This window comes from Lepisma saccharinum, chromosome 21 (assembly GCF_977018435.1).
Source record: "Lepisma saccharinum chromosome 21, izLepSacc3.1, whole genome shotgun sequence".
In the NCBI taxonomy this organism is placed as follows: domain Eukaryota; kingdom Metazoa; phylum Arthropoda; class Insecta; order Zygentoma; family Lepismatidae; genus Lepisma; species Lepisma saccharinum.
The window spans coordinates 8,687,446-8,713,430 of record NC_139249.1 but is presented as its reverse complement, the minus strand read 5'-3'; the positions used below and the strand labels follow the sequence as shown (position 1 = coordinate 8,713,430).

Here is a 25,985-nt window from a genome sequence, read left to right as displayed (position 1 = left end):
AATATGACCTCAAATCGTAAATTTCAAGTAATAAAAATAATTTTATTATTTACATTATGATGGTAGTCAACCTGATACCGTCATACTGGCGCCCAATGGGCTTACCCACGCCAAATTATAAATTACAATTTACTAAACTTGTAACATCACATGAGATCAAAATATGATCCATTTTTTTCAAAGAAACCAAAAAAAAATTTGTTAAAAGAAAATAGTACCAATACAATACCAACATTATATGGCAACATGCTACTATATTAATAATCTTCAAAACCTTGTGAAGCGAAACTAATTATAGAGACAAATGTATCATGTCACATTAAATTATGAAAAACGAAGTTCAGACTTCAAAATTATGGTGAACATCAAATGCATATCATATATTATATGTCAAATGACAAACGAAAGCAAAATTTAATACGTTCAACATATTTCTAGCTCATCATTGGTAGAAGAATGAGCTACAAAAACTATGCAACAACACTTTAATTAAATGAACACAAAACATGAAATTATTATAACCAATTGTTTATATGAGACAATACTCACAAAACTTTACCACTCACAATATGGCTACTACTCATTACATATTAACAAACCAAAGACACAATATTGAAATAAACAACTTGCAAAGTCATCTTATCACAAGTTTACTTGTTTACTATGTAACATACATGTACACTAAATATTTAAATTATATTTGACTCAACACTACCAACATATGTGTTTCATTTATCATCTTTGTTATTATGAACGAAAACATTGTTGAGAGGAAATTCACACTGCTGTGGACGTGAGAAAACTTTCAATTGAAATTTTAAACCAGTATTTTAGAGTATACTTAATGTTAAAACTGTATGCACTACTATGTGAAGGAACTTCACCATTTGCCAGATGTGAATGTTACTAATTTAAGCAATCAACACATCAAAGAGCCAGGAACTATCAAGTATCGGAAAAATATCTTGGATTCAATCTTAACGTATCAATACTACTCGTTTGCCCAGTACCAATAATGTGTTACTCAACTATCCCAACCATCAAAAAGATATTGCTTTAGTAAGGTTTCATCTTGTGAAGAAAACGTACCATCCAAAATTCTATGCTAATAAAACATATTCACATTCTTAAAATTCACATTATCTCACTTTTCACATTAAGTTTTTTGTCAACCTTCGCCATTTAGAATAAAATGGTTAATACTCAATAATATTGACAAAAAATATTAATAACATTTTTCATATTCAGTTTCTTGAGTGGCACTATAGGACTTACTTATTGCCTTTTACGTGAACCTACCCCAAGTTTTTATGCTCTATGGCATAACCGCATGTGCAACGAGCTCGGATCAACTCATGGATCTCTTGGCTCACTTTTTGCAACACACAGTGAGTATTTGATTCATTTTATGGAATCAAATAACTCAAAATAATTCACATTAAAATTAGCATTTGGATTTTTGGTATCATTCCCTGGGTATTATAAACCAAAACTTGAGTAACTTGTACCTTAGACAAATAGGCATAAAATTACATATTATCACAGTTCAACTATCAATTATTGCTAAAGTGTGACATTGATGCACTGAATTGTTTCATGTATTATTTAGTATCTCACTGTCCATGAGGTAAATCCTAACAACGAAATGTAATTATTACTATAATAAAAATGTATTTAAAGTACGACCATTTATAGGCCAACAAAAGAAAAAAAATATTGAATAACTATAAGAGTTACTAAACACATTAATATTTTTATATGAGGTGTACTACCAATTTAGGCCAACCTCTAAGAGCATGTAATAACTACGAGAGTTATTTAAGTACACTATAAATTCTTATACGAGGTATACTACCGACTATGGCTAACCTCAATAATGGTAAGTTTGTTTCATGAACAAACTGTACACACATCTGTAATGACAGATGGAGAAATAACACTTTTTTTCTTGCATTGTTTGATCAAGTATATTTTGCACCACATCGTTATGTGAGCTACTTGCATTATGCAAAGTGTTCAACCAAGAAATTTTCTTGTCTTTTGAACATTTCCATAATTTTACATGTTCAATAGCAATGTTTTCCAGAAGAATCCCATCACTGCAACGTAAGGCAGATATGCGAGAGTCACCAATGTTTTTTATACACAAGTATGGACCTTCATACAGAAAACAATATTTTTTAATTGGATTATCATCCATATCTCTTTGTCTATTTCTGATAAAAACAAGATTTCCAGTAGAAATTGATATTTTATCTTGTTGTTTACAATTCACTTTGTTTAATTTTTTGGATCTAGCTGCATGACTTTTAATTTGAGCCATAAGCACTTTGTCATTCCATGACTGATGTGTACCATCATCAAATATGACATTTCCTATTTGTAGGTTAGGTTCCTTATTTAACCTTAACTCTATCGGAGCGAAACCAGTTTGTGAGGAAATAGTATTGTTTAACCAATGCAAAGCTATGGATACTTGCTGGGGCCATTTAGCATGGTTATCGATGCACAATACTCTCATTAAACGGTTAAGTTCCGAATGATACCGTTCAACCATGTTGGATGAAGGGTGGTAAGGTGGAGTAAACATAAGTTTGACACCATATTCTTTCATTTTAGTATTAAAAAGACATGAACGAAACTGTGGTCCATTATCCGAAATTATTTTTTCTGGAATGCCCAGATGTACAAAATATACATGGCACAATTTGTTCAGTACCGTAACAGCATTACTGTTTGTCACTGGATATGCCACCAAGTACCTGGATGCTGCATCCAATATGGTAAATAAGAAGCGTTCACGTTTAGGACCCATGGTGAATGGACCTTGTAAATCAATGAACAATATTTTCCCAGGCTTGTCGGTAATGTGTACTTTGGCTAAATGCTTAGACGGATGCTTATTCGGCTTAGTGCGAATGCATAAATCACAGTCTGCTACATATTGTTGTACATCTTTCTTCATACCTTTCCATTGGAAGTATCTATATATCTGAGAAAGTGTACGATTAGCACCAAAGTGTCCCGATAAGTCATGAAATTTATTCAATATTGAACCTACTAATGTAATTGGAACACAAATTCTAATTTTTTGCACGTTATGAAAGTCTCTAACACACAAAATATTGTCCCTTAGTAGATAACGATCATTCCAAGTCCTACTTCTTGGATTATCATTAAGTATTGAAGAGTGCAAAATATATTGCCTAATTTCCTTCAATTCATCATCCTTTTCTTGGGCTAATATCAAATCTTCTATATCAATGAAAGGTTCTACTATTTCCTTAAATTGCAAAGAATTTACATGATACAAGAGGTCTTCTTGCATCGGAAACGTCCTACTTAGAACATCAGCAATTATATTTTCCGACCCTTTACAGTATTGTACTTGGAATGAATACTGTTGTAATTGTACAAACCAACGAGTTAAACGTGCATTCCATGTATGCGCCGTTTCTAACCAGGTAAGTGCCTTATGGTCAGTTATGATAATAAAATGTCTGCCTTTTAACAGAGAACAGAACTTATCAATAGTAAATAATATTGCTAAAACTTCCAATTCTGTAGAAGTGTATGATTTTTCATAACTTCTGAGCAATCTACTCACGAAACCGAGAGGTTTGATGTTACTATCAATCAGCTGATAGCAGTATCCTGCAACACCTATTATTGATGCATCAGTTTGTACATAAAAAGTGTGTAAAAAGTTAGGAAAAGATAAAAGTACTTGTTCACTAACTTTATCTTTTAATGTTTTAAAAGCTGTAGAAGCTTGGTCATTCCATTGCCATTTCTTACCAGCTTTCAATAAGTCATACATAGGTTGTGCTATGATGGCATAATTTTTTATGTATTTACTCAACCAATTAAAACAACCTAAGATTTTTTGCAGTTGCTTAACTGAATTGGGCACAGGCAGATTAACAATAGAATCTACATACTTAGGATCTTTTTTATATCCCTGCGAAGTAATAATGTGACCCAAAAATTTAATTTCTGATCTACAAAATTCACATTTTTCAAGCTTCAATGTCATACTAACAACATTATAAATATATCATATTATCATCTTAGAAGTATGAGGTATACTACCAATTATAGGCCAACCTCATTAGCACAGAACGAACAAACTGATATTTTTCAGTTTTACAGTTTGCTTTTGTGGTTAATTTATCCCAGCATTGAAACTGTACTGTATTCATGACTCAGCATGTCAAGCTACATAACTAATAGCTACACAATCCCCAATTTCTCAAATTAAGATATGTACCGATACTGTCATATTGAAAGTATTCTGGTTAACTACCAGTATCTGACATTACATGTACGCAATAAAGCTATTATGCTAAACTGCATGTTTCATATTCACCTACTAACAAAATTATGTATGTTACATGACATACCTTTTACCAACATGTACAATCCCTAAGAGTGTACACCATTTTCAGTTCATTATTCTTTAATTCTGAACTTAATCCTAAACGATAAACACTATGCATGTTACTCTGTTTACCCCTCCAAAATTTATGTCACAATCAGGTAAAATGTAATAAGACATGACTGCACCCTGCAACAATGCCATCGTTAAGATACTTTAAAGGTAAGTTATCCGATGCTTAAATGTAAGTCTACGACATTACCTGTGTGAAGTTAACTTTAACTTCATGACACCATTGCGACGTCTTTTGCGTACATGTGTACGATGCATGATCAAGCATGACTTGACAGTCAATGCACAAGAATGAGAGGAGAACGCAAAGAATGCATCAAGAGAAATTTGTCTCCTCCATAATTTCAAACATTTAGGTCTGAACCTTCTTTTTCTTACATGTTTAGGATGAGTTACTATTTTTCGTTTTGCACCTGTGCGGTTAGACAAAACATACTTAGTTGTAAATTTCAGTTTTACCTTAATACACCTTTTAAATCTATGTCTCAACAGGACTTTCGGTAATTTACGAAAAGATAATACCCTGTTCATCCTCTTACAAAATCTACCATGCAAACAATTCTTAAGACATTCACAAGTATTATTCACTTCAGGATGAATACTTTTGTTACAGCACATTGTTTTAGTGTCGTTTGGTATAAAGTCAGCATTCAAACTAGTGCTGTAACTGAGCACATTTTGTTTGAGATTACCATAATCTACACTTTGTTCATTCATAACTACAAGAGTGTTGTTCGTAAGATTTTCATCATTGGAGTGAGAGCTCAATGTATACAAGAGACCTCTCTGCGAGTTAACAGCAGAGTTCACTAAACTAAGACTTGTGCAGATCAAATCAGGTGTACAAGTCTTATTTACTGTAGACATATTACTTACTTCTAAATCTAAAAATATACTACTGATAAGCTGTATGGAGATATCACTACCATGTTTCATATCTGCATCATGTGATCTGAGTATTCTTACCATACCTTCATGAACATAATTGTGTTTTGCACTAAAATTCCATAAACGATCACCAACTGAACTGTTACAAGTAACATCGTACACTAACATGCATGCGAGACCTAAGCACCTTGCACTATAACTATAATTAAAGTTACATGCATTTTGCTGAACACTTTCAGTTCTCAAGTTCACACGTGACCTAGTTACGTTAACATGTGGAATCTTAGATTCTAACTTATTTTCTACATACTCAGTACGTGCACAATGCGTAAGTAGGTTAGGTAGATTATTCAAAAATTCACTCTCATGATTTTTGCAAACATGACCAATGCATGCATCATCCTTATGATAATTGATATCACCAACAGTTTCTGAATTAGTACTTGCACCTAAAACATGTGTGCTATTACTGTAGTTAGGTGGTATATGAGTAACTCTAGGTTGACTTTCACTTTCATAGTTTCCGACACCCACATTTACTTCATAGTCAATGGCATGCAAATCTTTTACCGACTTGTCATTTCCACCCATACCTTCATTTCTAAATTGACTTATTTCCCTTTTAAGATCTTTGAACTCCTTAGTGCGAGCTTTGTTTGCTTCTGTTAATTCATGCAAAGCTGCGTCCACCTTTTTGTTTTGATCTGCTTGCACCTGCAAAGCAGTCTTTATGTCCTTATTTTGGGCGTCTAGTTTACTATTTTGTGCATTAATCAAACCTACTATGTCCGCCAGTGTGATATTACTCTCAACTGTTTCCGGCATTTTTTAAATATTGGAACAGACTAGCAAGTTAAACACAAATTTACAACATTAAATAATTTTTGACAATTTAGCTCTTAACAACTAAGAGACAAACTGAGTCTCTATAATCTATCTACCATGAGACGAAAAACGATTCTGAACTACTCAGGAGACATAAGGCGCCGTAAATGAGTCTCCATAATCTTACTACCAGTAATCATGTTCAAAATTCAACTTCATGAGACTATTAAAACCAAAAACAACAATAAGTTTCAGTTATTTTAGTAATAACTGAGACTAAATGAGTCTCATCAATCTATCTAACACGACCTTCTTTCCTCGGCTTAGTGAACTATACGGTCGAGATGAAATTCACATTAAAAAATAAAGAAAATGGTTTCATAATTTTACATGACAAAATACGAGAAGTTCAAGTTTTAAATTTCTATGTTGCAAAATTGCTGGCATAAATATGTATTCACATTTGAGTACTTAAGGAAAATTACCAAAATCGAGTATTAATGCACTATATATTTAAACAAAATTGAACAATGAATTAGACAAGTTCACACAAATTCAGTACATTCTTTAGTATAAATTTGTACAATGAAGCATAAATATTGCTTTACATCAACCTTTTGGCATATTTCAGGTTTATCTTTACTTTTATTACTTCAAGTCAAATTGTTTCTAAGAAGAATTACTTCCGATCTTTCGCAGATTTGTACGTCGTAATTCGGCAAGAAACGCTCGATAATCAATCGGCGAAAACCAAGACGAATTATGTAAATAATATATTCAATTCACTTTCCACATCCCAATTAAGCACTTTTTGTACATTTACGAAATAGGCCTTTCATTTAAAGTATCTACATGCATGTATAATATTTATTCGTAGATTCCTTATAAAACGAAGATGGCTGCCATTTTATGTGATTCCAGCCGGTCACCAAATTTATGTCCTTTGGACCTTTTACGCCTTTAGCGATGAAGTTTCAACTTTTAAAAGTAAACATAATACTTATCTGCGCTGATATGCTTTAAAATATCGACGGATCTTCCTTTTTAATCAAATTCTTCAAATTTCACTTTTCGAAACATTTTTGTGACTTCTCGTCAGTCCAAGATGATCTTTAAGATGAAACAGTGTATGCAAACTCTCACTGTTACCACTTTTTTCACAGAATACAAACTCGCGGATACATTTTAAGTTACAAATTTTGAATTGTACAAATATCATACATGAAAACGCTTGTAAAATAATTTAGATACAATAAAACATATATTACAATATTCTATTACATGTTTATGTATTTTCTTTTTACCTTTTTCAGTTATTTTAGTTTTACAATTTCGGTGGGAAAAAGGTTATTTATGCGCAACTTAGATTTTTCCCTTTATCTGAGTTGGCTATGTTTCACAAGTTTAGGATTACTTCCAAGTTTAGGATTACTCTTCATGGCGCTACTTTTTAGCAAATCGTAAGTTTTTATCGAAAATCAACCAAAATTAATTTTAAATGGTTAGTACATGCTAATAATACATTTTAAATACATGTTTGCGCCCATATACTAATGAAAGAGCAAATAAAAGCCATTGAAACCAAACATATTTGTGATTATGCATAAATTGGCAATTTTCGTGATACTTCACTAACCCAAATTACATCGCTGAGATATAAAATATTTTTAAATACATGCAATTTACATACGTACTTCAATTATATCAAAGCCAAAGTGATGCAAATTAATTTTCTACAAATACAAACTACCAAATATGACCTCAAATCGTAAATTTCAAGTAATAAAAATAATTTTATTATTTACATTATGATGGTAGTCAACCTGATACCGTCATAATTATTCATTCTCATCTACGCGATTAGCCAAAAAGTGGCAGAAAAGCGAAGTGAAATAAGGAAATCTATCGAGCCAACCAGCTTCAGTTATGCACACACGTGACACTACTTGATTGGGAATTCCGTATACAGGCTTGTAGATGAACAAAACTAACTGTAGCGGGGAAAACGTAACATCTCGTAGTTGTAAAGAATATCCTGGTGTACCTAATTTCTTTGAGAAAGTACACGTCGATTCTAAATATATTTTTCCCCTTCTAAATCTTGTGGTGAACGTAAACTCTGCTTGCGTGGACGAAATTGCCTTGGGGAAAACAACTTCGTTTTTGCACTAAACTTATTTTTTTCCCCAGCTAGCATCAATCCTCGCAAAAGTCAACAGGTTTTTGCCAAAGTTAAATCTCTTTGCACCGATCTTATTCCGCAGATGCATGTGTGCTGATTTCCGCTATGTGGCTGCCGACAAAAAATATATGTCGTGTGAAAGTTGAAATTAGTTTTAGGAACTTGTATTATTTATGAGATTATCGAAAGGTTCCAAGCAGTAAGGAAATCAGTCGTTAAGTGTGTGTAATCAGGACATGTTCTTCCTAAGATTTGGCACACACAGGAGTATACCTTGCCATTCCACCACTGAGCTACCGGACAAGGAAACTGGGTTCGTGTCTAAATGCAGAGGTTGTTCGCTTTATATCCGACCATTTTCGATTCGGTGCTGCCACCTGGCGTATCATGCTGGAACTATGGGTCGGCTGGCGGGAGGAGTGTTGTGTCTGACCTTGTAGGTGCGTAAGTGTTGGTAGTGAATGTTAGCAAATGGCGCCGAAAATCAACCGGTATTGGGAGGGTTACGTAATGCTAAGTTTTCATACGTACGCATTGTGAAACAGTGTCGGGAGAATGGGTTAACACTCGGGGTGACTACTGCGAAAGCTATTGTGGCCCGTTACACACAACAGGCTCTCCTTGCGAAATATTACCCACGAAAACCACCACGAGAAGGGCTGCAAGCAAAGTGTCACCCGTAGTGCTAAGGGGGATCCGTCGATTGGCGTGCCAAGAAAATCCCCCGACTCAACGTGATATGGCCCACAGATTTCACCTCGCACCGTCAACTGTGAACAAAACAATTCGCAAGCGCCTCAGATTGAAGTGTGTGCGGAAGGCCCGTGTACACCACCTTCTACCGCGTCACATTGCCGAACGTAAGACAAACTGCAGGAAACTGTATGAAAAGTACCTGGCGGGTTAAAAATGGAAGAAAGTTGTCACAATGGATGAATCATATGTCCATCTCACTGCTGTTGGTCACATTCGGGCGATCACATACCGTAACATTGACGGCAAGGGGCGCAGCAACTTTGTTCGTCAGTGCAGGGAAAGTTTCCCTCGTGGCTTTATGGTTGTGACGGGATTCGGATATGAGGGTAAAGGTGAATGCCAGATACTTCCAAGACTCCATTCTGACACCTATCTATCGGAGAGACATCCCACAATTGTATGGAATGGACGCGAACCAGGTGATGATCCATATGGACAAGGCTTCGAGTCATACCGCTAGAACATCACTACGTCTTTATCAGGAAATGGCAGAGGAATTAGGAATTCGTGTCATTCCGTTGGAAGACATTCCTGTAAAAAGCCCAGATGCCAATCCAATGGATTTTTGAGCATTTGGACTGTTCAAAAGACGTCTTCAACATCGCCGCCCGCGCACCCTGGATGGTCTATGGAACGCTTGCAGGGAGGAGTGGGACAGAATTCCCATGCCTTCCTGCGCCGGAGCTTGCTGCAATGGAAACTGCGATGCCGGGCGATAGTCCACAATGCTGGGGGTGCAATAGAACATGAAAGGTGGTGGCGGCGCGGTATCTCTTAAGGTGAGTACCCGTCAAAAATGGTCGGATATAAAGCGAACAAGCTTACTGTAGAAGGCATCTCTTGTTCACGTTTCACTTACTTCAGCCTAGTCGCGATAATGTGGGTGAAGGTTACATGAAGCCCATGAAGAGACACACATGACCAGGGCTCGGAATTTAATGGGACAATAAAGTGCAAGAAAATGATCTAGAAAAATGCATTAATGTCCTAAAAAATACAGAAATCCCTCTGGTACTTTACCAACATACATTTCTGTCCCAGACAAAACACCAGCAACTGAACGTAACGTTAAACTCTTCATTTCAAAACCAGAATACATAACATTTTCAAAATGCTCCTTTACAACAAACCCGTCCATTTCACTAGTCCTGCATTTGCAATGCACTACTAACAACATACATAGGTTCTGAAAGCAAAGTGACTGTCGACGGACTATTAACAAAGATTTGAATATTGAAAAACTCGCCTTCAACCACTACCGATACTAGACAAAATTGGACATAGCCGGACCCTGTGGCCATGGATTTGAAATCAAAGTGATAGGAGATTATAAGCTCAGGTATTTAAACCCCAAAGTTTCGACCTAGTTCGTTTGTATATATTATCAAACCTTGTACAGTCACCGGCAATAAAAAATGACATCTAGCTCCTGAAATACTTGCTTCCCTGTAAGGCGTTGTGTGCGTTGCCTAACTCTAAGCGAATTTTAACAGCAAATGTTGAATGGCGACTTCTACTAACGCCGTAGAGGTAAGCAACACACATATAAGGCCTTACAGGGTAGTGAGCATTCAGGATCTTGGTGTCCCGTTTTTATTGCCGGCGAGTGTACATCTAGATAAGCCAAGTCAAGACGCCGATTTTCACTATTCCCGTCCAAAGGACAGTCATTATCAAATCAGAAGATTCTCGCGCGAAACCTTACCAAAACTTTGGTATGCAACTGCATGCATAACATTTAAGATCATATTATATACACTGTACATTTATATATCCATTCTTCTCCGAATATGCAAAAGCACAAACTTTCACTATTGCAATGCAGATCTCTCAAGGATTAGACACGATACTGAAAAAAAAAATGGACTAATGTAATTTTCAATGAGGGGCTTGGCATTCTAATGTAATGTACCTTGGTCCTGAACTGGAGAAGAAGCTCATCTTAGAGCTGGATATGAATTAAAAGAGAACGCAGCATCACCTCTTAGCATCTCGAACGCGGGGCGCTCTCTAGCAGGTTTCCCTTCGCCCCTCCCGCATGCAATATTTAACAACCAAATCTCGTTAAACTATGGATATTTAAACTCGAAACAGCAAACCCACGAAGGAGGCTTAAGAAGTCGCAGCAATCTTGGAAACCCAAAACTTTGGTTCCTTCCCCGCAAAAGTTTAAAGCTTTTTCGGTGTGGTACGCCATCATGGATTATATATAGGATTACGTTAACACGGGGAGCTGCATCTTTTAAAGTCTTCTCTCTCGTGCGACGGGATGGTATTGCACTCCCAGCATGCGTCTTATCTTCCATTACGAGAAATAGGAGCCGAAAACGGGGTGTGGGGGGATTTAATTTTACTTGTAGCTGCGACAGGGGTGTTTAATAGACTATAAATTGAACTTGGAGGCTGGTCATCTGATGGTGGATACCTATGCAAGATACTTCTCTTCTGCGCGCTGTTCATCATCGCAAAGAACTTAGCCCTGTAAAGGTAAAGGTAAAGCTAAAGTGTTCCCCTGTGCATAGCTCCACGCCATGAAGGCGTATAGGGGGTGTGGGAGTAACGCCCCACACTTTCATGATCCGGTGAGTGGGGGTGATGTGATCAGCATCACGCCCCTGACCGCCTTTACCCCCCAGGGTTTCCCCCAGGTACCCATGTTATTCGACGCTGGGTGGGCGCCGGGGCCGCTTTCACCGTTAGAAAAGTTCCCGGATTTGAACCGGCCGGGGATCGAACCCGGGACCTTGAGCATGGTAGTCAGACGCGTTACCGACTGAGCCACCGCGGCCACTTAGCCCTGTACCTTTACTATCTTTTCGGGCGCATGCGCAATAGAAGATGCAAGTCGTCGTCAGTGATGCCAACCCTAGCATAATGATTCTAAACCTAGCACAATTCGTTAGCAGCTAGCACTCTGTTCTTGCATGAGAAAATCTAGCATAATTTGCAAACTTGGTTCTTTGGATTGGAGAAATTCGCCTCAAAGGACGATATTTTGAGAAATTAAAAATAAAATTTTATCCATATCTTATTTCCGGTCCAGGGACATGCTTCTCCAACCACGCCCTCTCCTCTTCATCTTTTCTTATTCCCCCCAGTTGACCTCGCGAGGAACATTTCATGGCAAGAAATGTTCTGCTTTGTAGTCTTTGAATCATCTCGAACTTTCTCTAGTTCAATGTTGAACTCATCTCGGAAAGTAGATGCGTAACTTAACATTACAATCATCCGAAATATAATAATAATAATAATAATAACTATAATAGTAATAATTCATCATTATTATTATAGATCCTAGCACAATTTATCAGCACTCACACTAATTTCATAGACTAAACAGCACTTTCTTCTTATTGGAGGTTAGCAACACTGGTCGTTGTTGCCTATGTGAAATTTCAGTTTGGTGTAAGATGTGTTAATATGTGGAAGTGCAGAATTCTGCAACTTGCAACAGAACCAGTGTGATTCATTTGACATTCAGTCACATCTCACAGGGTCTCTCAGACCCTGGTGTGTAGAGTAAGTTACTATTTTTTTTGTACTAAAATTTACATTTCTGTTGATTACTATTGATGAACAAAAACTATTTTTTATCTTATGTTCAGCAGTAATATTGTTGTCATCTGAACAGTATTCATGCACAGTATTCATGCCTGACTCAGGTTACAAGACAGATAACAAAAATATGTGTGTATCGACGGAGCAGTGGCGTATGCCGAGTCAAGACCTGGAATATCTCTATGACACATAATCCTACGCTATGGAGAAAGTGAGAAGAGCAGGTCCTCGTCAATGCTGTGTGTGTATGTGGTTAAACACATCCATTCTGCTCTTTCTCCGCGTCTTCAAGAAAGCAACGTTGCCATGCCAACGGCAGCAAGGTTGCAAACTCCTACGAAATCAGGTTGCCAACCCCAGAATCATAATTGTCTTGTTGAAATGAACAATTTTATTCGTAGTTGCTTCTTCTGTACTTCGCGTATATGCTGAGCTATCCTGGACGAAGCGGAATCTCCGCTGCCGTTGCCCACAACATTGTGACCGAACCCGGAACCACCCTGACTACAGTCAACCCGGGTGTCTTCATCAACACGGAGTACGTGTAATGAATCCCCCAGGTTCTTTTCTGTAGCGGCCATGATGCTAGCTGGACGGTTATGATTATGGCGTCGTCCATAGCAGCGGCATCGATATTGAACCGTCCACGACTGCTGACCGCTCCCCTCTCTCTCATCAAAGTACTCACGTGCCTGCCCCCCTCCCCTCCCCCATTTCAGCACTAATGGATTGCACTGTCCTGCCAATTGGGCTAACAAGGATGAATGATTCAATGTCGACGAGTCCAATGAGGATTACAATTGCAGCTTTTGCACGCGTAAGAAGAGCATCGGGTGGGGAGACGTACTTGTAGTCTGTGAACAGGAAGTCAATTGATATCCATTTCTGGATAATCCGTGGACGCATACTGGATATCCAAAACACGATGGCGCAGATAAACTTTTCTGAAGTTCCCTGGAGATTTGCGCTGCATAAGCCCTTGGTATGTCTAAATTGAGGCTGGACAACACGGACCACGTTAAATTATGCAAATGCAAGTACTATTATATGGAAGGTAAGTGGGTGATTGTGAAATGTAGCAGGAAACCTTAACATTTATACTTAATAGTATGTGCAGTTTGTAACGTGCTACAAAGCCAGAGGTTCCAGGTTAGAACCTTTGGTAAGGTAAGGATAGGTCACTCCCATTTGTCCCCTCACCAATTTCTTGAGCTTCATCATCGTTGTGGTTAACCCCAGAGATAGAAAAGCGACACGAAATAACCCCTTACGTAGAAAAGGGGCATAAGGCCTCCACGATGGCGTAGTGGTAACGTCGTTGCCTTGTAACGGGTTCCGGGTTCGGTAGCCGGTGCAGGCACATAGTGGCTGGGATCTCACTAAACTGTAGGTCCAGTCCCGATTAGTCTTACTGTTCATAAAGTGGACTTAGAACACGAACTTAGTCGAAATCAGTAGAGCGACATAAAATCACCCTACACGTAGAAAGACGACATGAAATAACGGCAATGGATATAATAGAACATATTCTTCCGCTTTGGGATAGAAACGTGAGGACGACGACTGCCTTACTGGATATATTCACTCTAACATGCGAATCAGAAACTACGGGAGACGACCAAATTCAACATGAACGCCAGGGGTAGAGGGGAGTTCTTGCTTCCACGTCGCTGGGCCCTCGCCAGACTTGTCCCTTTGCCGCAGGTGCACTGCATGGGCACAGGCGGTGGCGGAGAACGCCAAAGTTGGCATCCCTGGAACTGATGGATTGGCTTTAACAGTGTCCCTGCCCGCTGATTGGTCTGTGTTGTCCGGTTGTTAGCGGTCGAGTCGGGAGGGTTGTTTGCGTGCGGTTTTCAGGCCGCAACTTTGATAAACGGCCCCGGTCAAACAACGCATTGTGATCGACCCTCGGTTAGCTCTCCCGCGGGGAAGACTCGAACCCGGTCCTCGCACCCACCTGGGACGCACTTAACGACCCACACGCATCAAGCTGCTCCGTCCCCATACTCCATCTCCTCCCCCGCCCCTTTACCTCTCTCCCTGCCCTCCCGTGTTCGTCAATAAACCCGTGTTTGCATTTCCGACTCTCCTCCTAAAGGAATATCTCCATCGATGGCCCAGGATGTTGACTCTGGGAGAGGTCCTTCAATTCAGGGAATTTTGCGCGATCCACTAGTTCAGGGATTTAGACTCGAACCGTGTGTTTTTTTTCTTATTGAACATAAACTAAACAATGATGAAGACCACAGAATTATTTCAAATCTTCTCCGAGGGAAATTTCAGACCAAAGCTGAAAGTGTCAAGTGAAACTTCACACCACAGTGGAAAGAAACCACAGGCTTCACACCAGAGTGGCAACGAGGACTTCACCACAAACTTCATACCAGAGTGGCAAGGGTGACTTCACCACAAACCTCACACCAGAGTGACAAGGGACACTTCACCACAAACTTCACACCAGTGGCAAGGGACACTTCACCACAAACTTCACACCAGTGGCAAGGGACACTTCACCACAAACTTCACACAAAGGTGACAAGTGGTAAGGAACACAACCACAAATTTACGCCAGAGTAGCAATTGAGGCTTCATCACAAATTATAACACCATTAGACCTTGTTTCCATGATATGAAAAACTAAATATGCTGACCAAGCAGAAATTTATTTTATTTTAAAACATAAAATAAACGTAACGTTTCAACCTTCTAGCAAGGTCTTCTTCAGACTCTATACCTAGTACTAAATTTCTGCCTTGGTCATCATATTGAGTTTTTCATCACAAACTTCACATCAAAGTGACAACGGACAGATCACCACAATGGAGTAAATGGAATCGGAAGGGGTAAGGTGTTGGCCTAAATTTCGATAAAAGGAGTTAGGTGCGTGAGTAGTAGTGAATACGTCACCCGTAAACTAAGTTCCAGTTCGACTCCAGGACCTGTCAATCACAACCTTATTCAATCTCACTGAAAGTGTATAGGGTTGTTACAACCCAGAAATGTCCGTGATTGTACCAGCGTGTTTCGCTCTCCCCACAGCGTGGTAAATCAAGATGATGTCGGGTTTGGTCCGCAGTGTATTGATTGATTGATGATTTTATTTATTTCCATTTCTTGCACTTTGGGCTAATCGGGAAGATGGGTATGACTGATGATACCAGGTATCCAAAAAAGTTCATGCCGTATTTTGCAGTAAGGAATAAAGACTTTGAATTCTGGCAAATGTGTTTTATTCAACAAAATAAGCTCCTTCAGCTTCAATTACATGTTCCCAACGAGATACAAGCTTATAAATCCCGTGTTTGTAAAAGTTCTGGTCCCTAGAAGCAAAAAATTGTCCTATGACCTGCGTGACATCATCTCGGTTTCGGAACTGTTGCTCACGCAAATGGTTATCCATGGCCAAAAACAAGTGTAAGTCGGATGGGGCAATGTCTGGGGAGTAAGGAGGATGAGGTAAAATTTCCCAACCAAGTGTGTTGATTACCTCCTTGGTCGCTTTCTCCTTATGAGGTCCAGCGTTGTCTTGAAGAAGGATCACTCCTTTCCTGTTGACTAGTGCTGGCTGCTTCGGACGCAGTGCAGCTGCAACCCTTTGCAACTGGGACGAGTACACCACGGATGTGATGGTTTTGCCATGCTCTAGCAATTCAAAGAGCACAACACCAGCGCTGGTCCACCATACACAGAGCAGTACCTTCTGTTGATGAACGTTTTCTTTGGGGGTCAAGGCAACAGAACCAGGGGACAACCAATGATGTTTTCTTTTGCGGTTACTGTATAACACCCATTTCTCGTCACATGTCATTATCTGGTCCAGGAATGGGGCTTTCTCGCGGCGTGACAGCAATGATGCGCAAATGGTGAGCCGCTGGCGTTTGATTTCCTCGGACAAAACGTGACCTGGTATGATGAAACTTATGATGGTAAAGTCACAAAGAACACCCATGCCGAGATTCGAACCCGGAACCCGTCGTGGGATCCCCAGCGGAAATCATGTTTCAGTGATCGGGATCCACAAATCTCTGTAAGAAGGTGGGTTAAAAAATCCATAAAGAATTCAGTCCCATCGTTCGTGCTGCATGTACAAATAAATCTAGCCATCAGGATTCGTCGCCAATCAAGTCGCAATGTACAAAATAAGAATGTACCCTACTCTCACCACAAGCTGTGTCATCCAAAAGCAGGTGTGGTGCCATCTTTATTCTCATTGATCAACTACTTGATTTCGTCGGTACAGGTGCAAGGGACAAACATGATCCAATACTTGCCTCTTTATTTAGTTGTTTCCTCACGGCACGCGTTTCGCTACAGCTTCCGAAACATCCGAAATACTTGATCTGGACCACAATAAAAGCAGAGAGGAGCAGGTGTCCTCCGGGCGGTTGACGATCTCGCGACAGCCATCGGAACGACCGTCTTCACATTTCATCTCCGTGTTAATGATCTAAAGGAGAGAGAGAGAAAACTTCATTCCCTCCGCTGGTTACATCCTCCAGCTGTGAAACAGGGAATCTCTTCTTTTTCTCCAATAGAGATGTCCGGAGAAGCTCGAGCACAGGTGCTGGAGCAAAAGGGAAATATCAATTCTCAGCAGAACCTAGCCGTTCCGGAGAAAGGCTGACGGAGCCCGCTATGGACCTCGGGCCTCCGAAATAACTTCCTCACCACCGAGGATCACGGCGTATTTCAATCCCAGCAAACCGCGCTGACTCCCTCTCTCTTAACATCCTGTCCAGTCAACACGGCGTTCAAAGTGGCGAGTTGGGGGCCAATGCAATTTGTTCCCACCGCGGTCCGGCTCCGATACAGCTGAGCCAGCACCAGATGGGGAGTCCCTCCGCAGATCTCAATGGTTCGTCTTGACCCTTCAGGCTCCCCCCTTATTACCTCCCGTCTCTTTTCCTTCAGGAATGACAACGCATACATTTTTAACGTCTCTATTCAGGAGTTCAATTCGGACTCTTCAGCTGTTCCTTCGGAAGGGGAGTCGCGAGAACTTGAAGGAGCCCACGACATCGATAACTTTCCGCTAAAAGAAATGGGAGAATATCACAGTCACACTCTTGGGGAAAGGAAAGGAAAAACCAACGTTGTGGTGGCAGTTCTGTCCAATACGGAACCGACAAGTAGGAGAACATGACGTACATTATTGCTACATCTCAGAAGTCGTGGACCGTCTGCAATGAAACCTGAAGCCTTTGTAACAATTACGTCACGTCGGCTAGTCCGGATATCAAATGGGTGTTGAAAGGAGTGATAAACGACAGACTACAGTGCTGTAGGGAGAGGATTTCGCTCCAGTGCCAAATAATTCGCACGGACGACGCTAGATGGGGTACGGAATTGAGAGCTTCTTCGCTCGAACAGTAGTGTACAAGTTTAACCGTAATTTGCCTGTGGTGGTGGGACCTCAAATATGGATCGTTTAGTGATAGACGCAGTGAAATTGAAACTTTGAACATAGTCATCATCTCCATGTTAAAATGTAATTTAGTCTACCTTACCAATACACAGGGATATATGAAAATGAAATACAGTAAAACCTGTCTATCCCGGAACATGATGGTTCCGAGCAAAATTTTCCGTCTTAACAGATTTCCTTCTTATACAGGGTTGACTTTAAATACAGTATAGAGCGCTGCAGGAAATAATGGAAAGACAGATTTACATTTCGCATTACTTATAATGTAGAGTACTAATGAATGTAAGTACATGAATAAAAATGCGATAAAGTCGCAATAAGCATAGCAGAGATTACAATTATGTAACTACACAAAATGTTGGTACAATTTTTACAGTATTGTAAGAACGTACAGTACGTACTTGTGTATCTTTTCGAACCCGGGACCCCTGGCGTCGTAGCGCGATGTGCATAGAGGGAAAGAGAAAGATTGAAAGATGGAATAAGAGAGGTGAAGAAAGATTGAGATAAAAGTGAAGAAAAAAAGAAAGAAACAGAGAGATAACAAGAAAAATAGAAAGATGACGAAAGAACAGAGGAGAAGTAGACAAAGAAAGGTGGAGAAAGAGTGTAAGAGATGAAAGAAAGAAACGGAATCGTAACAGCTATGAGTATTGTAGCGCATTCTTTCACATCGACAATGTTACCGATAAGCGAGTGGCAACAGAGGCGTGTTCCACTTACAGTATTGCATTGTTTTCTTGCGAGCGAAAAAAATAAAGGAAGAAATTTCCGTCTTACTGAGAATAAAAACATCTCCTTGGTCTTTAAATGGTGTTCCGTTTTCGCGTTAAGGAGGTTTCCGCCTTAAGCAGGTCATTTTCAGATATAAAATCTGTCCGTTCTGGGGACTTTTTTTTCCCGTATTTACAGTTTTCCTTCTTATAGAGGTTCCGGGATATGCAGGTTTTACTGTATATGATTGTGGGCTGAAACTACCAAGGACATTTTACATATATGTGTCTATGATTATTGTCACATTAAAATGATCTTCCATTGCATGCGATCGAGTCCGAGGGTGGCAGACTCGACCGAGTAAGAGCGAGCGAAAGTGATCCCATACAGTACTCTAACAGAGACACTAAGACGTGATGACCTGATCATTTGTAATATTCCCATCAACATGAAGAGATTTAGTCGATCATGACAACACAAAACGAGACTCAATGTGGGCACTCATCATTTTCCAAGAATTTTTACGTTGGGAAAATCAGCCTGTCCCTTGCTTGATTCGATTTTTGTTATTTACCATCGCTTTTCTGCTACTTTTGGCAAATCGTGACGGTGAGAATGAGTGATGATGATGAAATTGATAAAGGTAAACTCTCAAATAGCACCCATGCCCAGGACGGGATTCGAACCCGGGACCCCTGTGCTAACCATACCGCCACGGAGTTCGACAAGCGGATCAAGAAAATGTGGGGCGTTACCCCCACACCCTCTATACGCCTTCATGGCGTGGTGCTAAGCACAGGGGAGCACTTTACCTTTTTACCTTAACATTTATACTTAATAGTGTGTGCAGTTTGTAACGTGCTACAAAGCCAGAGGTACCAGGTTAGAACCTTTGGTAAGGTACGGATAGGTCACTCCTATTTGTCCCCTCACCATTTTCGTGAGCTTCATCATCGTTGTGGTTAACCCCAGAGGTAGAAAAGCGACTGTTCACAATCGTGAATAATATATGTATATCTAGGAAAAACAGCACGATTCGACATAACAAATGAATATTTTGACCAATGGGCAACAATACTGACCGACCGACATTATATCCACTGGAAAAAAAATTAAATACAAAGAAAATAAAAGAAACGTTAACGAACCATAATTAGGTGAGAAAAGTGGAAAGTTTACAAAAATTCGATTTCATTCGGTTGTTCATAGTGTATGGAACACATAGACTAACCACAACTAAAATTACATTGTGACTACATACTCTTGGAAACAGTACTTCCAGTAATTTACTGGCAAGGCGCGATTGGATTCCAAAGACAACAAAATACAATACCACCAAGATAGGGAAATGGCATCAACTTACATAAACATTGCCTGCAGCGCCACGTGGAAAAACTTACAAACATCCAACAGAAAACATAGATACACTGACACTGAAATTTCGAAGTCACGACAGATGCAACCATATTCGCGACCTGTCACTCACTCAAGGGGGTTTATAAAATACAAGCATTGCGAGGGGAAGAAGAGTATTTTCTCAAAATGTGGAACCACTTACACCTACCTTCGTTCTTGGGCGCTGGGGGTTTGCGAGTGGCCCAGTTGGTGCGAATGCTTCTACTGCCCAGCCACTGGCCGTTCATCGCCGCTATGGCACTTTCCGCCTCCTGCAATGAGAAAAAACACATTTGCCGATCAGAACCATACAGTAGCATAATAAGCAACAACTACCATGGACATCTTGCTTGAACACAAATAGTACTTCACCACCTGTGACGTAAGATTGCCAATTCACTAAACATTCCAAGGATGTAAGGGGGGATCCTATCTCAAGACACCCAAATGTCGCCTTTGACAAAATTCCATGGCCAGCATAATCCTCTATGGAACTTGTGTTGTGTGAAGTCGATATGCGTTCGTTGATTGGCTGATTGATTTAGTTAGGTAAATTTCTTATCTCCGGAAAACGGCTGAAATTTGCTAGTTCATTTAATTTCAATATTTGTACTTACGTATTCTGCATTGAAAAACATTGCTGAAGGTGGCATTTCGCTTAATTCACGGAAATAAGCTCTATTTGCGAAATATCGAGTAAGTTTTCTTAGTTTGTCTTTTTTGCCTTCGGTAACACGCAAAATGGCGGTAGCAGTTTCACTACCGTACTCTGGCATGCGGTGTTTCCACCCCACTGCACCCGAAAATACCTACGTAGCCCCACAAACCATTGACGCATAGCCCCACGAACAATTTTCGGTAAGGTTAGGTTAGGTAGGGTCACGTTTAGGTTACAATAGTTAAAAATAGGTGGCAGAAAAGCGAAGTACACGAATTGAATTATTCTTTTAGGTAAGTCTACTTTATGTACACATAGGCTAATCGGGACAGTTTAAAGTTGGATCCGAACCACTGTGCCATGTGCTTCCACCTGTTATTGAACCCGGGACCTCTTCATTACAAGGAGACGAAATTACCATTACGCCATCGGGGAGGCGCTGCAAGGAACCAATAAGGATTCTCACGCAGGTTTGAAAAAAAAATCCTCTATGTTGCCGAGAGAAGCAGCCGTCAGTTACCGGGGGGACGAGACTAGAAGAGAGAGAAAAAAAAGCACAAGGCAGGGAGAACCAACTCCCTTCACAAAGGCGGCTCCCGCCATTAATCAAAACAACAATCTCATCCGCTAAGTCACTCAGCTGGTCGGTCAGGTGCGACCCGAAGGTGGGAAAGGGTCACACTCGACCCGATCCATCTCGCTAATTGCTCCCTCTGGGGGAAGGCGGAGAGGCGAGGCGACTTCGAGCTGTCCTCGGGAGATGGCTGAAACTGCGACGCCTTCCTTCCATCAACTCTGTTCCCTTGTCAGGAATTTTAGACGTCGCTGCCATCGCTACGAACGAACACACCGACGCTCGCGGATCGGGCTGCGAACCGCCCACGCCCGATGCATCGCCCATCGGATGAGTAATCTCCTTGTTGGATACAAAGAACACTCCAAGACAACTTCAGCTTCCTTGTCGAGTGTCAGCTAATTCCGAGACAGTTGATCCCAAACAGATCATTTCGCAGAAAGGAGTGAGAAATTTACGGTAGTCGGATCTGATGTTTCTTTGAGTTGATGTTTTGAGTCCACTTTATCTAGCAACCGTGAAGCTGTGCGGAGCAGATGCACACATTCAGAATGGCATTATGTTTGCGAGGGTTCGTAGCGTAGCCAAACAGAGAAACATTATTCAGAATGACTGTTGTATACGTATATTACGTATTTCGATATTCAGGACGACATGGATGTGTCGAACGAGACGAAACATCCCACACGCACGACGAACCGAGTCTAGAATCAACAGCATTCTCACAAAAATATATGTCTATCAAGGCCCAAAACAATGAAAAGACTAAAAGATGGAATAGGGAGAGAATTGAGAGAGAGAGAGAGAGAGAAAAGGAAAGAGATAGAAAAAGGGAAACAAGATTAAGAAAAATAGAGAAGCGACAGGGAGGTAAAGAGATAGAGAAAGAGCATTGTACCTTGGGGACTGAGAGAGAGAAATTGGGAGAAGTGAGAGAAAAGGGGAGAAAGAAAGTGAGAGAAAAGGAGAAAGGGAAAGACAGAGTTGTACAAAGGGAATGAGAAGAGTGAAAAGAAAAAATCAGGGAAAGAAAACGATGTAGAAAGGAGAAAGGGAAAGACAGAGTTGTAGAAAGGGAATGAGAAGAGTGAAAAGACAAAGTCAGGGAAAGAAAACGATGTAGAAAGGAGAAAGGGAAAGAGAAAAATCAAAGTCCGGGAAAGAAAATTATGTAGAAAGAAGAAAGGGAAAGAGACAAATCAGAGTCAGGGAAAGAAAACGATATAGAAATGAAAAGAGAAAAAATCAAAGTCTGGGAAAGAAAACGATGTAAAAAGGATAAAGGGGAAAGAGAAAAATCAGTCAGGGAAAGAAAACGATGTAAAAAGTAGAAAGTGAGAGAGAAAAATTAAAGTCAGAAAAAGGAGAAAGTGGAAGAGAGAAAATAGAAAGTTAGGGGAAAGAAAAAGATGCAGGACAGACAAAAGAGAGAAACGGGGAGACAGAAAAAGAAAGAGAATACAAGAGAGGAAGAGAGAACATCGTAACTTGGGGACGGACACTTGGAACTTCCGAAGGGAAGACGTGAGGGGCTGAAAAGACGCTCCTCGCAATCCCGAGGTGACGCTACGTGACTCGTTCCGACGCCCCCCATTCCCATGATTGAAAACACTTCCACGGACACAGGGGCTCTACCAGGTCAACACAGGAGCCCCATTGTTCCGGGGGGAGGGGAGCGAGGAAGAGGCGACAACCGTGAGAGAGAGAGAGAGGGATCCCGATGCCGAAAAGATAAACCGAGAAAGTAGTACTTGGGAATGAGATGGGGAGCAATAACAATATACCCGTGGCCCGGGCAAGAACTACCAGGCGTCAATCTCGCCTCGGAGCGGGGTCAGCAAATCATCCCCGACCGGGAAAGGTCCATCGAGGCGGGTGGATTATTGACAAGCAACGCGTGCTCAACCCTAAAGCTTCCCCGTCCGTGTGTTTTATTTCCTCGTACCTCCCGCACCCGTCTCCCTATCTGGTCTCAATGATACATCAACGATCGTTCGCTGCCAGCCAACCCGAGTTGGATGAAACTGGGAACAGGCGCAGAGATTTCCTTGCAGAGGCGAGAGGAAAGTTTCTACTCAATCTTTCGCAAGGATATGCGAAAGTAGAAATTACTTGTGTGGGGAGGAGGCCCTCACTAGTCTTGATTTTCATGATTCTCGATTACACTGCCAAAACAATTTTTGGAAGGAATTTTAAATACCAGGTGGTTATAATTAAAGTGACGGTATTCAGAGTGGTACAGCACGGGCTGTAATGAGAGTAGCAGTCTGAAACTTCGTAGATATGCTAATGAAGCAATGCGCTCGCGAATTATGAAAAAAAAAATTAGTTCCAATTCTCGCCACCAGGGTAAAAAATGGCGCTGTAAGCAGTCGAAACGTGGAATTTTCCGTAACTCTGACGTCTAAGTCGGTGACATTGCCTAACCATTGTGTGAGCTCCCTGGTTGTCGTTGGTGACGCTTGTTGCCTTTTCCTTTAGTAATGTTCATGTAATTCGAATAGTGAAATTGTAGCGACATTTTATTACAAAGAGTATTGTTTTCTGCGATTTATAGTGTTTTTCCTGTAACTATACCACGTTTTGACTGCTTACAGCGCCATTTTTTACCCTAGTGGCGAGAATTGGAACTTTTTTTTTTTTTTTTTTTTTTTTTTTTTTTTTTTTTTTTTTTTTTTTTTTTTTTGCATAATTCGCGAGCGCATTGCTTCATTAGCATATCAACGAAGTTTAAGACTGCTACTCTCATTACAGCCCGTGCTGTACCACTCTGAACACCGCCACTTTAATTATAACCACCTGGTATAGATCGACCACAAGGAAAAAAACCTTGGGACGAGAAGTCCCCGCGCAACTTTCCCTTCTTCCCTCCACCTCGGGCCATAAGGAAGCATGGTGAACTCTCCCCCTCCCCTACTCGCGGGGGTACGGTACACATGACTCGCGGGTCTGCGCAGGTTGTTTTGCTCGTGGTTCCACTATACAATACCAGGACATTCCTCGATTTCTAACTTACTTCAATAGCTCGCGGTACTTTGAATATGTTTGTTGCTTTTAAGTCCGCTTTATGCACAGGAAGGCTAATCGGGACTGGACCAACATTTTAAAATGGGATCCGAACCACTCTGCCATGTGCCTCCACCGAGTATCGAACCCGGGACCCTTTGATTACAAGGCGACGGCATTGTCACTACGCCATCGGGGAAAGTAGTCGCTGCAATTTATATTACACAGTAGACCACTTTACAGCTGTAGAACTGGAGTTGGGTTTATTTTCACTTCGCTTTTATGCCCGTTTGGCTAATCGCGAGGATGAGGTTGAGTGATGATGTAATGAAATTGATGGACTCTCACAGATCACACGGAGGACCTGGCCGGGTTTCGAATCCGGGACCACTTGTTAAAGCGGTATTATTAATTGCTTTCTGCCTACATTGGCAGGTTTTCTACTGCAAAACTCCAAAATATCGTCCATCTCAGATCCCTTCTCCCAGCACCCATAGAGCCTTCCCGATGGCGGTAGTGGTTACGTTATCGACTCGTAATGAAGGGGTCCGGCGGATCGGATCCTACTATAAACAGTAGACCCAGTGTCTATTAGTCAGAACAATTACAAGCACATCCACGTCTTATCGTAGTAACCTTTCCGCCACACAAGTCAATAACTAGTGATGAGACTGATAGATAGAGACGGAGAGAGATGGGGGGGGGGGGATGATACACAAGGAAACAACACAACTTCGAAATCATATTTACAGCTATGTTCGAGCAAACTGATTCTGAACCCCGTAAGATCACGCGAAGATAAGAGAACCGCAAAACAAGGCAAAGATTCAACGTCAAATATACAACAAGCGACACACATTGCTTGTGGATTCCGTCGATCAGGATACAAATCGGGGCTGCACCCGGTCGGCATGTACGTATTTTCCGACATCGATCACACGAGGCCTTTTTTTACACGACGAGACGTCGGCAAACAACAGTGCGGCTTGACGGCCGGCGCGCAAGGGCCACCGCATGCAAACAGAATGCAGTCGGTGGGATCAATTGACATCAACCAGGTTCAGATTCTGATGAAGCAGAAACACGAGGACACAGAAACCGCCCACACGCACTCGTGGATCAAAAACGCAAACACGCACGCACGCAACGGGGAAAACATCCTGGTAATCAACAAATGCGGGCCGCGTACGGGAGGGAGGTTATGATGTCGGCAAGAAATTGGAGCGTGTTGCGTAAAAATTAAGTAGCCCGGGATAAGAATCGAAAGAGCGTGTAAAAAAAAATAACTGTAGCTGCGTCTCTGAAAGTGGCCACACTCTCACGCACATTTGGACCAGAAGTCCCGATGGATCCGATATTCCAATCTTTATAATCCGAATCCATTCGGGATTCAATATCCGAATCTTCTTTTATCCCAATTCTCTGGGGGATCCAATATCCGATTCTCTACTAACCTAATCAATACGGTTCGGATATCATAATCTCTATTATCAAGATCCGATGCAATATCCAAATCTGTATTATCCAGATCTAATATCCGAATTTGATATC

At 40.8% G+C, this 25,985-nt stretch overlaps 1 protein-coding gene across 15 annotated transcripts in view; it reads right to left on the bottom strand.

The window, feature by feature from the left end:
- Positions 1-25,985, bottom strand: part of LOC146004042 (nucleolysin TIAR-like) — a 1,204,848-nt gene that overhangs the window by 76,248 nt on the left and 1,102,615 nt on the right. For all 15 annotated transcript variants that reach the window (XM_083142629.1, XM_083142628.1, XM_083142630.1 and 12 more), the window contains one exon: positions 20,366-20,468. In XM_083142629.1, coding sequence (XP_082998755.1) covers positions 20,366-20,468 — 103 coding nt within the window. The remainder of the gene's footprint in view (positions 1-20,365; positions 20,469-25,985) is intronic.